The sequence below is a fragment of the Numenius arquata genome, chromosome 3 (genome assembly GCF_964106895.1).
Source record: "Numenius arquata chromosome 3, bNumArq3.hap1.1, whole genome shotgun sequence".
Classification (NCBI taxonomy): Eukaryota; Metazoa; Chordata; class Aves; order Charadriiformes; family Scolopacidae; genus Numenius; species Numenius arquata.
In genome coordinates, this window is record NC_133578.1 from 69203864 (window position 1) to 69216472 (window position 12609).

A 12609-nucleotide genomic window follows, 5' to 3' on the forward strand; every position below is an offset into this window, starting at 1 on the left:
ATTTTAAAATTATCTGTTCTTATAAACCATGCACGTAGCTTTTTGGACCCAATGTGTTACCCATCAAAGTCAATATGTGTCTTTTCATCAGCTTTAGTAAACTGAACCATGCTGACATCAAACCAGATCCAAGTTGAGATGAGTGCGACATGCACAGTGTCCTGTCCAAGTTTTCTCTGTTGATGGGAGGGTTATGAGAAATTTTACTAGATGTGCTTCATAGTATGCCACTAATATATCCCCTTTCTCATGTGCTCAAAGGTCCGCAGTGTGCTCTGCCGTTTGGTGCCTCATCTGTTCTCAACGGAGCTGTATTTTGCGAAAACATTTCTGAGCAAGCTTCAAGCATTCAGCAGTGCTGGCTGGTGTGTCGCCAGGGCTTCCACAGCTCCTCATCCAGCACGTCGTTTCAGTGTGATGCGCAGCAGCGTCGATGGGTCTCGGCTGCCCCGCTCTACCAGGCCTGCCAGAGTATGTCTGAGCTGCCCCGGGGTGGGAAGGGCAGAGAGCAATGTAAAAAGATGTACAAAAATGCTACTGCGTGAATGACAATAATAGGACACAACAGTTCTATGGGAATTGCTAAATTAAGGTGCAGTAGATTAGCCCTGTCTTTTGTCCATCTTCATCTCTGTCTCTTGGCTGGCTCCTATGCCAGAAACAGCCCTGCTTTTCTGTAATAATATAGCTATAAATAGTTATTCAATCTATATGCAGATTTTTCTTTGCAAGTTAAAAGATGCTGGCACCATGAAGTGATTCTGATGGAACCACTTAGTCCTGGAGGAACAGATGAGCGCCAGATGTTTGAATTTGGCAGAACTTGACTGTTTATTTGCATAATCAAGTCACTGTTACTTCTGTATCTTTTCGCAGCAGTCTGCTCTTTAGGATTATTGTTATCTTTGTAGCCTGATTTATGGTATTTTTCAAACCATTTTTCTTTCAAGAAAAAAATGACACTTTAAATCTTGAAAGAATCAGTTGTCTATTCACAGCTCATGTAATTGGATATTAATGTTGGCCTTTTCAATTATTTCAAACAGAGATACATTCTGATCAAAATGGCAACTTGTGGCAGTGCTGAACTTTGAGAAATGCAGAGCTTGATGCCAAATTTGCAGCTACTCTTCATCTCCAGAATGGGTTAAACCGTCCTGGAAACCTCTGTATTGACACATTTCCAGTTGTACCCCAGGTCTTCTATCCCAAATGGAAATGATTTTAAACTTTAAATTTCAGACTGAAACTTTTGTTTGTCTGTAATCATGTTTGCTAGGTGTTTGTAGCATGTTATGAAGTAACTTTCATGTTTGATGATGGCAGTTGAATAACTGTTTACGAGGAGCGTGTGGCAATCTGAATACAAGCTGCCGTTTAATGTAAACTAAGGACTTCCCACAGTAATTTGTGTTAGAAATAGAGCATGCTTTTAAGGAGAGAGGAAAAAATCCCAACACATCTGAAGGTGATTGAATAAACTTCATGATAATGGAGAATTAACCACAACACTTAGCAGTTTGTTCCAAAGGATAATTACCCACACTCATAGAAATCTTATTTCCTCTTCCTGATGTGTACACTTAGAGATTGTGGTTAAGCCAGGTCTTAACTACTCGCTGATAAACTAAACAGATAGGGGGCTTTGTGCCTTGCAGGAAGAAGCAGGCTTTTGTGTCCTCTGGTCCCTCTCACCATTCTCCTTGGATGCTCCCCAGGCTTTCCCATGCTTATTTTGGGGGCGAGGGACAGGGAATTGTGCTCCAGCAGTGACACTTGTAAGTGATTCAGGAAGGGTCTGTAGGGGAGGTGAATGAGGCAGAGCTCTGCTGCTTCTCCAGGCTGGTGGGATAAGAACCAGCTCCATTCAGAGGTGACATGACAGCGTGACCGCTGTGCTGAATCTGAGATAGCAAACCCTTCATGAAGCCTGGCGTCAGCATAACTCCAATGGAGACAAGAACTCTGCATCTTTTTTTTTTTTTTTTTTTTTTTCTTTCTGGCTGAAAACTGGATAAATAGATTTTCGTTTTGTGACTGATGAGCTCATGGGTTTCTCATCTATTTGTGCGATTTGCGTCACTTTGATTTGCTGGCAAAAGTTGGAATGCCTTTGTCCACATCAACGCCATTATTATGCAATCAAATTTATTCTCTCCTAAAACTTGATTCCCAGTTAATTTGACAAGCTAGGTTTCTGAAAGCCCATTTGAATTAGTATTAATTGCTTTAATCATTTAATTCCTTTTTTAATAGAAGTCCTTTCATGATTGTATCTGAGAGAGGTGGAGGTTGACAGGTCAATAATTCCCGTCTTCCTGTTTCTTTTTTAAGTATTGGCATAACGTCAGCTTTCATCTAGTTCTCTGGAAATTCCTATTTGCCAAGACTTACAAAAAGTCATCAGTGGTGCAGCTTGTTTCTTATCCTCTGTGAGTTAGTGCTCCCTTGTAAAATATATCTTTATTTTTATATAACTATGTCACCTGACTTTTTCCCTAATGCACAATGTATATATTTACCAGTCTTGCTGCTTATTATTTACTAGTGCCAACTCTACTGCTTTCACTTAGAAATGGGGAGATGCTATAGATGCAAGATCAAAATGCCAAATCAATGTTGTCTTTTCTCACAGTAACTTTGGAAGTAAGTTTCTACATTAAATAGTCAGGCTGCTAAATACCTTTCTACTTATATTTTAGAGCTCCAATTATTTCAGACAGTCCAAGCTCAAACACACTTTCAACTTCTACTGCCTCCTGAGAAAACTTGTAGTTCTGACTACTCTGGATTACTCCAGGCATTCCAGATATTTGTTTTAGATGAATTGAAGGCTCGTGGCTTATGTCACCTCCAGGTAATTTCAATTCCTTTTTCTCTGTTATTGGTATTGGGTTTTGTTTGGTGTTTTTGTTTGGTGGTTTGTTGGGTTTTTTTTCTTGTAATAAAACAAAAAAAGTTGAGACACAAGGTAGAACTTTGCCTGCTTGAGATAGGTGAAAGAGCAGAAAATGCCATGAAATATGTTAGGGTTGGCAGCACTCTCATATGGATGGCTGGGAAAATAGGATGTTTAATCTCATTGACCCCACATCAGCAGATCATCTTAATTGTAACCACAGAAGTGATATCACATCAGTCCAATATTTATTTAAAATATATTTTAATGGAAGAGAACCCTTTGACTATTCTAACAGTGAGTAAACGACCTGCTAAAATTATCTTTTCCTACTTCTACTTCTGTTTTTACAGGCCCTTTTGAAAATGTTACCTTTGAGCATAGCACAGTGCAATTGAGTAGGGAAAGGCAAGAACTAGAAAGTTCTCAGGCTGACTAACCCTGGTTTCATTTAATTTTGAATTTGAGGTAAATGCATTTGGAAATACCGACTCTCTCTCTGTCTGTGATGATTCCACTGTCTATGTCGAATGCCTGAGCGTGGACCGCCTGGGGGTGAATGTCACATGGAGGGCTCAGCTGGAAAACATCCCAGCAACTTCTCTCCCTGACTTACATGATATTGGTAAGGTTTTTTTTTCCCCTTTTCTGTGAATTAAACCTGTTTTGCTTCCCTGTGTCTGCTCTTAGGAGGCACTAACAAGGTATTATAAATGCTCATTGAAATAGTCTGTCTGCATAACACTGAATTTGTGTTTTTGAGCTTTTGATGTTGATATATTTCTCTCTTCGGGCTATGACTGCACAGTGGAAAGGAGCTATAATTGAATGTTTCTTTCAGATAGGACTGCCTCTCCTAGCTTCCTTAACTGAGATTAAAAATTACTTTATTGGGCATGAGCTGAACTGTCCCAGATGTTAATTTCCATTGGACAGGTCCTTGGTGGTGGAAGATTGTGTTCCTTGCTGGCTTGGACTCAGAAACACAATTCACATGTTGGCAAAAATATAACTAGTTTCTTCCATGTTTATTTTTTCCCCCTCCTTTCTTCCCCCCCCCCCCCCCCCCCCCTTTTTCTATTTAATACATTACCTTTGACACTAAAGAATAACCCTTACCTCAGACATCCTAGAGCAATTTTGCAGAGACCACTGACTGGCAGATCTTTCCAGTAGTTTCCAAGCAGGTTGGGGACGGTGTAAGGAACTTCTTTCAAAGCAGTCAGTACTTCCCTTTAAAACAAAAGGTGTCAAAGACATATCCCAAGTTCAAATGCCCTCTGTGCCACCTTTTCTTCAGTTTTACTGCTTTGCAATGGTGTTCCCAGCACTGTCCTTCCCTCTAACCCTGGGACTTGGAGATGTATGCTCTACAGTAGTTTTTGCCTGCTCAGAACCAAGTTCAAAAGCCTTGGGGTTGCAGACAGTGCCTGTAGAGGTTGTGTGGTTCCTGGCTTCACAGCATTTTTGTGTTTACATCTGTTCAGTTGCTCCAGATTCATGAATATTCAAGCAGTTTGCAGGAGATGGATCAAAGTATAAGTGTGTTTGGTTTTATATTTATCTTTACTTTTGAAAGTGTTTCACTTTGAGGGCATTACGGTTTTGACCCTCTCCACACTGTAATTTCCCTGTAGTACTAAAATTGCTTTTCTGGGAATGGCCGTATGGTTTCATAAGAGGCAGAGCAGAACCTGCTTTCCCATATGTTCTTGGCACCATCAACTTCCATTACCTTATAGAGAAGCTTTGGGTCTTTCTGGTCGAGGTCTTTTGAGGTCTGTTTTGGGTTTTTCTGGTGTATTTACAGAGAGTGAGCAAATTGGTCTGATTTGAAAATCTACATTACTAAAATAGCTTTGTTCTTCTCCTAGTGTCTTTACAGGTAAATGAGAAGTCTTACTTTTTTCTTTTCTCCTGTGAAGTAGCTGAGAAAAAAATGGCTAAACTGTGTGCATATATTCCCAATGGAGAGCCTCAGATCTAAATCACTTGTGGATGCTTCATTACCTGTTTTTCTTGCAGATATTTTCACTAAATTCCAAGACTGTGTAAATCCTTTCCTGAAGGATCTTATGCCATTTGGCTTTGTAGCTTAAGTCTCAGCTCTAAAATATTGATGAACACGCCCAGCAACTTCTCTCTTGTCTGTTCAACAGGAAAAATACTAATGATTATAAAAATGAGCATTTAGTGGATAAATATATAGTAAACAGTTCCCAACAGTGAGATTGGAGGAAGTCAATCCCTGGCCTATACAACTAATATTTTAACCTGTGTCTGTCCTCTGTATTTTCCTTAAAGGAAAAATAAAAAATAAATAAATAAAAAAAAAAGAACAAATTTACTTTTTTGATTTCTCTTTTCTCTCATTTTCTCATTGGCCAATATAAACTCTAGGTAACAGTAGAATGACTTTCATGTCAAAATTAGAGTTTCATTCAGCGGGAGCAAACCCTAAATCAGACTTCTTCTCAGTGTAGTACACAAGATGCAACTATTTGCAGGATACTTTTTTATGTGAAAAAATGTATTGTCCCCCCGAAGTCCAAGTCCCTAAAGGTATACCTGGAGAAATGTTTAGTAAGAATTTACAGTAAATCTAACAAAGTATGAGGTGTGTAGTAGCTTAAATTTCAAAAATTGTGCAGCAAAACCAGGGAAGCACTATTGCATCTGCCATGCTTTAGAGCATGCTGAAGGTCCTGGGAAGCTCATCTTGGGCCAGAAACAATCATCACAACATCAGCAGGGAAGTGTGACCCCAAGCTGGCCGCCAGCCCTGGTGGAAGGGCTGGACAGAGGCAGCTCGTGTAAGGTGTTACCGGCGAGTCTGTGGCTGGCATGTCCGTCAGGCACTGAATTATTCTCTGTTGAGACATTCCAGGATGTACCTGTCTCTTTGCAATGCATGAACATGTATTCTACAGTTAATGACTTGTTTATATACTCTGAATGTAGAGGATATTATATATGCACAGACACATAGTGTGGTCATAGGAGGGTTACATTTAATGATAGTGTTAAGAACTTTTCAACCCAGGGAAACATTTTAAACTAAAGGAAATTCAACAGACCTAAGTGGGTTCTTACTGGTTTGACTGTTTGCTTCTTTTCTACATGTGAATTCCCTCCAGCTGTCATTTTTATGGTTCTTTTTAATTCTGCTACAGCTAGTCACTAGACAATTTGGAAGGATATTTGCTTGAATAAAAGGCTAATCTGCTTATTCCTGCTTTCAATTATGAGACAAGTTCTGGCAAAACATTTGCAAAGTGTTGGTTATGTGATAATCTCCAATTACTTGATTGCAAGCTAAGTATCATTTTGGCCTGGGGTTGAACAAAACTAAGTGCTATTTTGTTGATTATAGTAGGTGTCGGTGCAGCAGGACAGGTTGCTTGAAGCTGGAGGAAGCAGAGCATTGAGAATACAAGGACAAAGATGTCAGCTTTAATGCAAAGTCCATTCACTTTAGACCTTAAGTGTAAAAACCTTGTGTCCCTCCTCTGCAAAGGGGGAAACAAAATCTACAGGACAGCAATTGGCTACAGACCAACACTCAGGAAGAGAGGACACCTATGCTTTCAGTGTTAAAGATCTAGGATGATCTTTCAGAAAAAACATCGTATGTCTGTGGTTGGTTCAGCATGGGCGGGAGGGCAGAGCTGCGTCACTGGAGCCTCGTACCTACCTGTGAAATTCTCTCCTCACACAACTTAAAAGCTGCCCATGGGCTACAGCACAAAGTCAGAAAACTCACCACATGAGAAGGCGGCGGTACCCTCTGCTATTTGCCTTGGACACATCAGTCACAAAATAATAATCTTTGTACAGTGTGTGAGCTGTAACATTCCTCATGCTGTCTTTATGTATATAACATCCTCCCTGTGAAAATTCAACATCCAAGGTCGTTAGTGTAGTCACAAAACTCAAATTGCATAGGGTCCAGGACTTCCAGTTGGCTGGGTTACTGGGTTGCCTATCACCTGTAGGTACGGAGGCCCTTCTCTTGCAAATTTGGACCAGCAAACCACATCAACATTTCATTCAATGCCATAAAGCCTACAGGGATAAACAGAGCATGACAGCAAACAAAATCCAGTAGGAACAGTGCTATTGTAGTGTTTCTGGTCCAGACAAACTGGGGAATTTGCTCTTGAATGAGCACTGAAAATTTTCCTTGTACAAGTTGGAAGGGACACTGTCTGGGCAACTAAGAATATAGAGAGTAGCAAAGTATTCCCTGCTGACTGCGGGGAGGTTGGACTAGATGACCTTTGGAGGTCCCTTCTGGCCTGGATCAATCTATGAATCTATGAATCTATTCACTGTCTTCCAGCTTTAAACACCAGCTTCAGCAATTGTGAAGAGTGTGTCTCTTGTGTAGATGGGTATGTTGAATATCAGTAGTGTGATGGAAGGTAATTGTTATATTGTTACAGATGCTGGCCTTCAAAAATAAACCATGAAAATGCTGAAAAAGAAGCAAATGATACCCACTGAAAATAAACAGGAATAAATTAAATCTGAATGTCAGATAATCCTGTTTTTAGTCTGCTGGATTTTTGTAACTCAGAAACCAAATTTTGTTCTCTAATGCTTTAGTTCTTGAATATGACATTTTTGTTGGCATTTTCTTGCTGTTTCTTTAGCACCTCTACATATATTGAGATTAGGACTTTAATCTGATAGACACTGTACAGATTCATTCTTGTCCGCTGTTTGCTAACGTGCTTGTATTTCTGTATCTGCCAATGTTTTTAATTTAAAGTTCATCAGTTTCGCGGTGGTTATCCATTACTGTATTGGAAATCTCTTTCATACTATTTTGTTGCATTTTTCCCCCTTTTAGAAAATGCAATTGTTGGAGAAAAGCTAATTGGAGCATTTATAAAAGAGATTGAGGATGGTGGTTTTGTGCTGCATTTGGACTCCAAGCAATTCTTAGCAGATTCTTTCATTGATTTTCCCCGGGATGAAGAGTTTTATCTGTCTCCAAGTGTGCAGCTAGGATGTAGAAGCGGGTTTCGAAGAACTTCATCTCCTGGGAAAGCAGTCCCAAATTCACAAGGATGTGGTATGTCTCAGTGTAGCTTTCCCTTATTTGATGCTGTTAGGAGTCAGTATAAAGCTAAAGTTAAAAAATCATCAATGAATTTGTGTGTATGGTCAATATGGAAGAGGCACGAAGCACCGATGTGAATGATAAATCTTAGGAGAGATGGGAATTAGTGCTTTGCTTACTGTTCAGTGCTTGTGTTGAACCAATGATTTGGAAATAGGCATCATGGTACTGACATAGTATAGAAGGTTTTGCAAATGTTTTTGGGGATTTTTTACATCTGTCTGGTATTAGAAGGTCTTTCTGTGATGTACGTGATCCTTAATAAGATGATTGCACAAAGATAATGTAGCCACTGCTTCAGTGATGATACATTACCCAGAATAGAAACCTAGATGCGGAAACGGCAAAAGTCCTGAGATTGTGAATTCCTGGGCCAACTCCAGCCAGCTCAGATGGAATCTTTCTCAGTGTTGGCCAACACCCAGACCTGATTGCACTTCTGCCCTCTTTTAATCTTCTTTCCTTCTGTTTAGTCTGCTTCCCTGGAACAGGCTTTTCTTTCTGCAAACATCCTGCTTAGGGCTGCTAAATCTACCTTTTTTTTTGATAGATCCTCGTGGCTGAGCCTAGCACTCCTGCATGCCAGGTCATGCTGCCAAAGAGCCTTTGCCTTAACAGCCACGTTCTTGTTTCTACCAACATCAACTCTTCTACAGTCCAACCCTGATCATTCACGTTGGCCCCTTTTTAGCAGGGCCTGCTGCAATAAGACAAGGAATAATGGATTTAAACTAAAAGAGGAAAGATTTAAAGCAGATGTAAGGAAGAAAGTTTTTACATGGAACATGGTGAAACACTGGCACAAGTTGCCCAGAGAGATGGTATTTGCCCCATTCCTGGAAATATTCAAGGTCAGGCTGGACGGGGCTCTGAGCAACCTGATCTAGTTGAAGACGTCCCTGCTCATTGGAGGGGGGTTGGACTAGATGACCTTTAAAGGTCCCTTCCAACCCAAACTATTCTATGATTATATGATACTGTGTCTTAGTTACGTCAGTTTGGGATGTATTCACTATGCCTAGCTTTTTTAGGGGGGAACGGAGGAGAGATGTATCACTTTTAAGTATAAAATCAATAGTAGCAGCTATTGGATAAGTTATCCAAAATGGGGAATATTTTGAGATTGGAAAACTATGCAGCTTAAGTTAGAGACACTAAGAGCAAATCAAAATACATGAAAACAAATTAGCTCCCTGCTTGGTATGGTAGTCCTCTCTAAGTTAGGAGAGCTTCCTAATGCCTGGGCAAGGGCTTCGAAGTAATCAAGTGATGAATCAGTTCTGATCTGCTGCAATTTCCAGCTTGGACCTTTAAGGGTAAATTGACTGAAGTTTCAGTTCATCTCCATAGTCTGAAACACTTCAGATTTTGGCTGTTTAAATACACCACACAGAAAAAACATTAATTCCTACTGAGAATCCAGAGTCTGTAACAACTTGCAGTTACTTAACAAGATGTACTCTTGTACTGTTTAAAGGTATCATTATTTTTTAAGCAGAGTCCGTCATTTAGAGCAGAACTTAGAAAGAGTTGGATCTTTCTGCCAAATATTTCCTGCCTGTAGGAAGCAGTGAATTAATTTGCCTTGTAAGTTAGTTCATGCATATTTGAACCAGCTAGCTGCAGAAAAAGTCATTTAGTAAAATAGACTTGTCAGACGAATGTGTCTGAGAGAGAGACAGCTTCTTCTCCAGCTTTTGGCAGAGGTTTTGTATTCTGAGCTGTCATGGTAGATACACTGCTGGACTCTGGTTTATGTAGTAGGACTGTGTATTTTATTTTAAACGAGGAATTTAGGAATTCAGTTTCTGGTTCATCTAAAATATATATATTTAGTTTTGTTTTATATATATGTATTTAGTTTTAGTTTTGTTGTTCAGTATATTCTAGTCATTTATCCTTTGGAGTCTGTTTCTCTACTAATAATAGGCACTAGCAGTAAGAAGTTATTGTTTGCGATTACAGAAATCAAAGTTGTGTGAGGGTGACAGGGATTCTTTATTCTCTTCCCTTTCCTGTTCCACCTTGTTGAAATGCAAATTGTCTTTTCAGATCCTGCTCTTATCGATTTGTTTGTTTTTATTTCACTGTAAGTGACATTTCCCCTTGCTTCAGAAAGTACTGACAGCGCTTAGTAGCAGCTGCTTTCTGGTGTTCTCTATAAACTGAACATTTTTGTTTAGGAACACACAGCTTGTATGAACCTGCCTCTTCATCTCTCATATATTTTTCTTTCCTTCCTATCTATTTCTTAAGCTTTGCATCTATTGTGGCTTTGTTTTATGTTTTTCTGCCTGTAAAATGGCTAACATTTATCATGTGTTAGTTTTTCTTAAGTGACATTTTTTTGTTGTTTCCGTTGTAGACTGAGTTACTTTACCCCACAGACATTTATGAAAATAATTCCTTAAGAGTCTGAGGTAACAATTGTAAAGGGACAAAAGACACTTTCTTTGCTAAGGTGTGAGTCAAAAAGAAGAGAGCTGGAAACTGTTCGGGAGGCAGCTCTATGAACTCAACCCTTCTCCCCTCATTTATGTCAGAAGAAAGCCTGAAGCCTTTTTGTGAACTATCTTTGTTTTATTACATATTTTTATGCTGGTTCCTTTTATTATTTAGAAAGCTTGGTGATTCTATCAGACTTGCTTTGAGCAGAGTATAACCAAAATCAAATAATGTGCTAGATTTAGAGCTGAGCTGGCAGCTCAAGACTTCATTTGGAATAATCTGGATCAAGGATCTGATATCCTAAATTTTTGAGTATCTCTGGAGGGAGGAAAGAGCAGTGAAATCATTGGGTAATGTTCACTTGTCACAGTCTTTAAGCATTCTTAGCATAGTGAGAGCTGGCCTGAAGTAAAATGAGGTTACTCTGAGGAGTGGTACCGCTCCACGGAGTTGATTTGTGTGGCCTCAGTGAGTTGTTCTTTAGCCTGGAAATTGCTACTCAGCCTGTTGTTTCCCTGGTACACAGAAACCCAAGTCTGGTTAGAAGTGAGGCAAGGTTACAAGTCTGATGTGCAGGAGCAAGGGATTAAATTTGGGTGTTTATTTTATTTTATTTTATTTTATTTTATTTTATTTTATTTTATTTATTTTTTCCTATTCTAGAGATACAATTTTTTGACCCACTGTTAACACTTAGCTCTGAGATTTTGGCTCAAGGCTGTTCTCTAGTCTCCTACATTGTTAAAACATATGAATGTTAAAGTTTGAAAGAAGTACAGTGTGGTGGTTTGTCTGACTTCCCGAATCAAACTTAACCTCTACGTAATTGTGTCAAGTGCAACCTATAGCTGAAATGATACGTGCCTTTGAGAGTTATGGAGTCTAGAAAACATAATTCTCTGCACCAATATTTTTTTGCTGTTCTTTGTGCCCTTTTGAAAAGGCAATTTTACTTGCTTAAAATGTGACTGGATATTACTTTCACATCATGACTCTGACTACAAAAAAACAAGGAAGATGTTTTGAAAAGCTTTATTTGTTCCTTTTTAAACTTTAATTGCTTAATTAGTCTCCCTCATTCTTTGCATTTTGTCTTCAATTCAGGCATGGATTATTCATTTCATTTTAATTTCTACTGTTGCTCATTTGCAACAAATATGATCCTTTTTGCATGTGTTGGAAAATGTCTTTAAAATGTATCAGAGACTCTTGTGTATTAAATAATATGCATGAGAAAGGAGAATTCTGTCTGATCCAGAATTTTTTTGATTCTGTAATTGATTTTAGGTATGTGTCATACCTAGAGCAGTTGCCTTGATATGTACTTGTGAGGAAAATTTGTCTCAGAGTTGTCTCATCTGAGGCTTTCCCACTGGACCATTTAGAGCAGATGAAGGAAGATATGATCATTTTTATGCTAGCTGTCTTTTTAGTCTATTCTGATTTAAATGCTCATATAAGTTAAATTAATTTATATTGCGGTGTCCTGGCCAGAACAGCAATTCATCATATGGGTTGTAGTTGAGATGGCCAATTTTCCATTACTGTTTCTCTTCCATACAAGCTTAAACTGCTGTCAAGATGTAGGGTAAGAACAGAAATGAAGTTTTGCACCTTGTCAAAGTACCAAAATATACATTTGATAGTGTTTTGAAGGAAATCTACATCTGGAAAGCAGCTGTGAAATAACAAGTAAAGGTATTGTCCTGCAAATGTGTCTGCGCCTCTTCTGCTTTAATGTTCAGTCAAATGATCTGGAGGTAAAGACAGTATTTTATGACCTCTCAGAAGAAAAACAGTTTTCTTTATGATATGCAATAGGTCAGCTGGAAATATTACTCCTGATTTGTCCTGAAAATGATATGAATACAGTCTAAGAATATCTTTTTGGTTTGTGTTTGGGTTGTCATGTGCACAACTAGTGACTTTTAATCCAGCCATTACTGTTTAGTTTGGAAGTGCTTACCAAAAATTTCATTACCAGGAATTCTGAATGAAAGTGTTACCATATGGTATGTTTCTGGATGATGTTTTTGGAGTTTCTACTCCTAGGAGTCTTCGTGTTTCTGTCTGTAGTGTTTGTAGAAGTTACTCTGTTTGTAGCTTGTGTTCCTTTGTTTTCTATCACAACCTA

At 38.9% G+C, this 12609-nt stretch overlaps 1 protein-coding gene across 1 annotated transcript in view; it reads left to right on the forward strand.

Annotated features, from left to right (window-relative positions):
* Positions 1 to 12609, forward strand: part of TG (thyroglobulin) — a 155906-nt gene that overhangs the window by 27338 nt on the left and 115959 nt on the right. Inside the window, exons 17-20 of the mRNA XM_074144697.1 lie at positions 262 to 471; positions 2703 to 2857; positions 3368 to 3524; positions 7755 to 7979. Coding sequence (XP_074000798.1) covers positions 262 to 471; positions 2703 to 2857; positions 3368 to 3524; positions 7755 to 7979 — 747 coding nt within the window. The remainder of the gene's footprint in view (positions 1 to 261; positions 472 to 2702; positions 2858 to 3367; positions 3525 to 7754; positions 7980 to 12609) is intronic.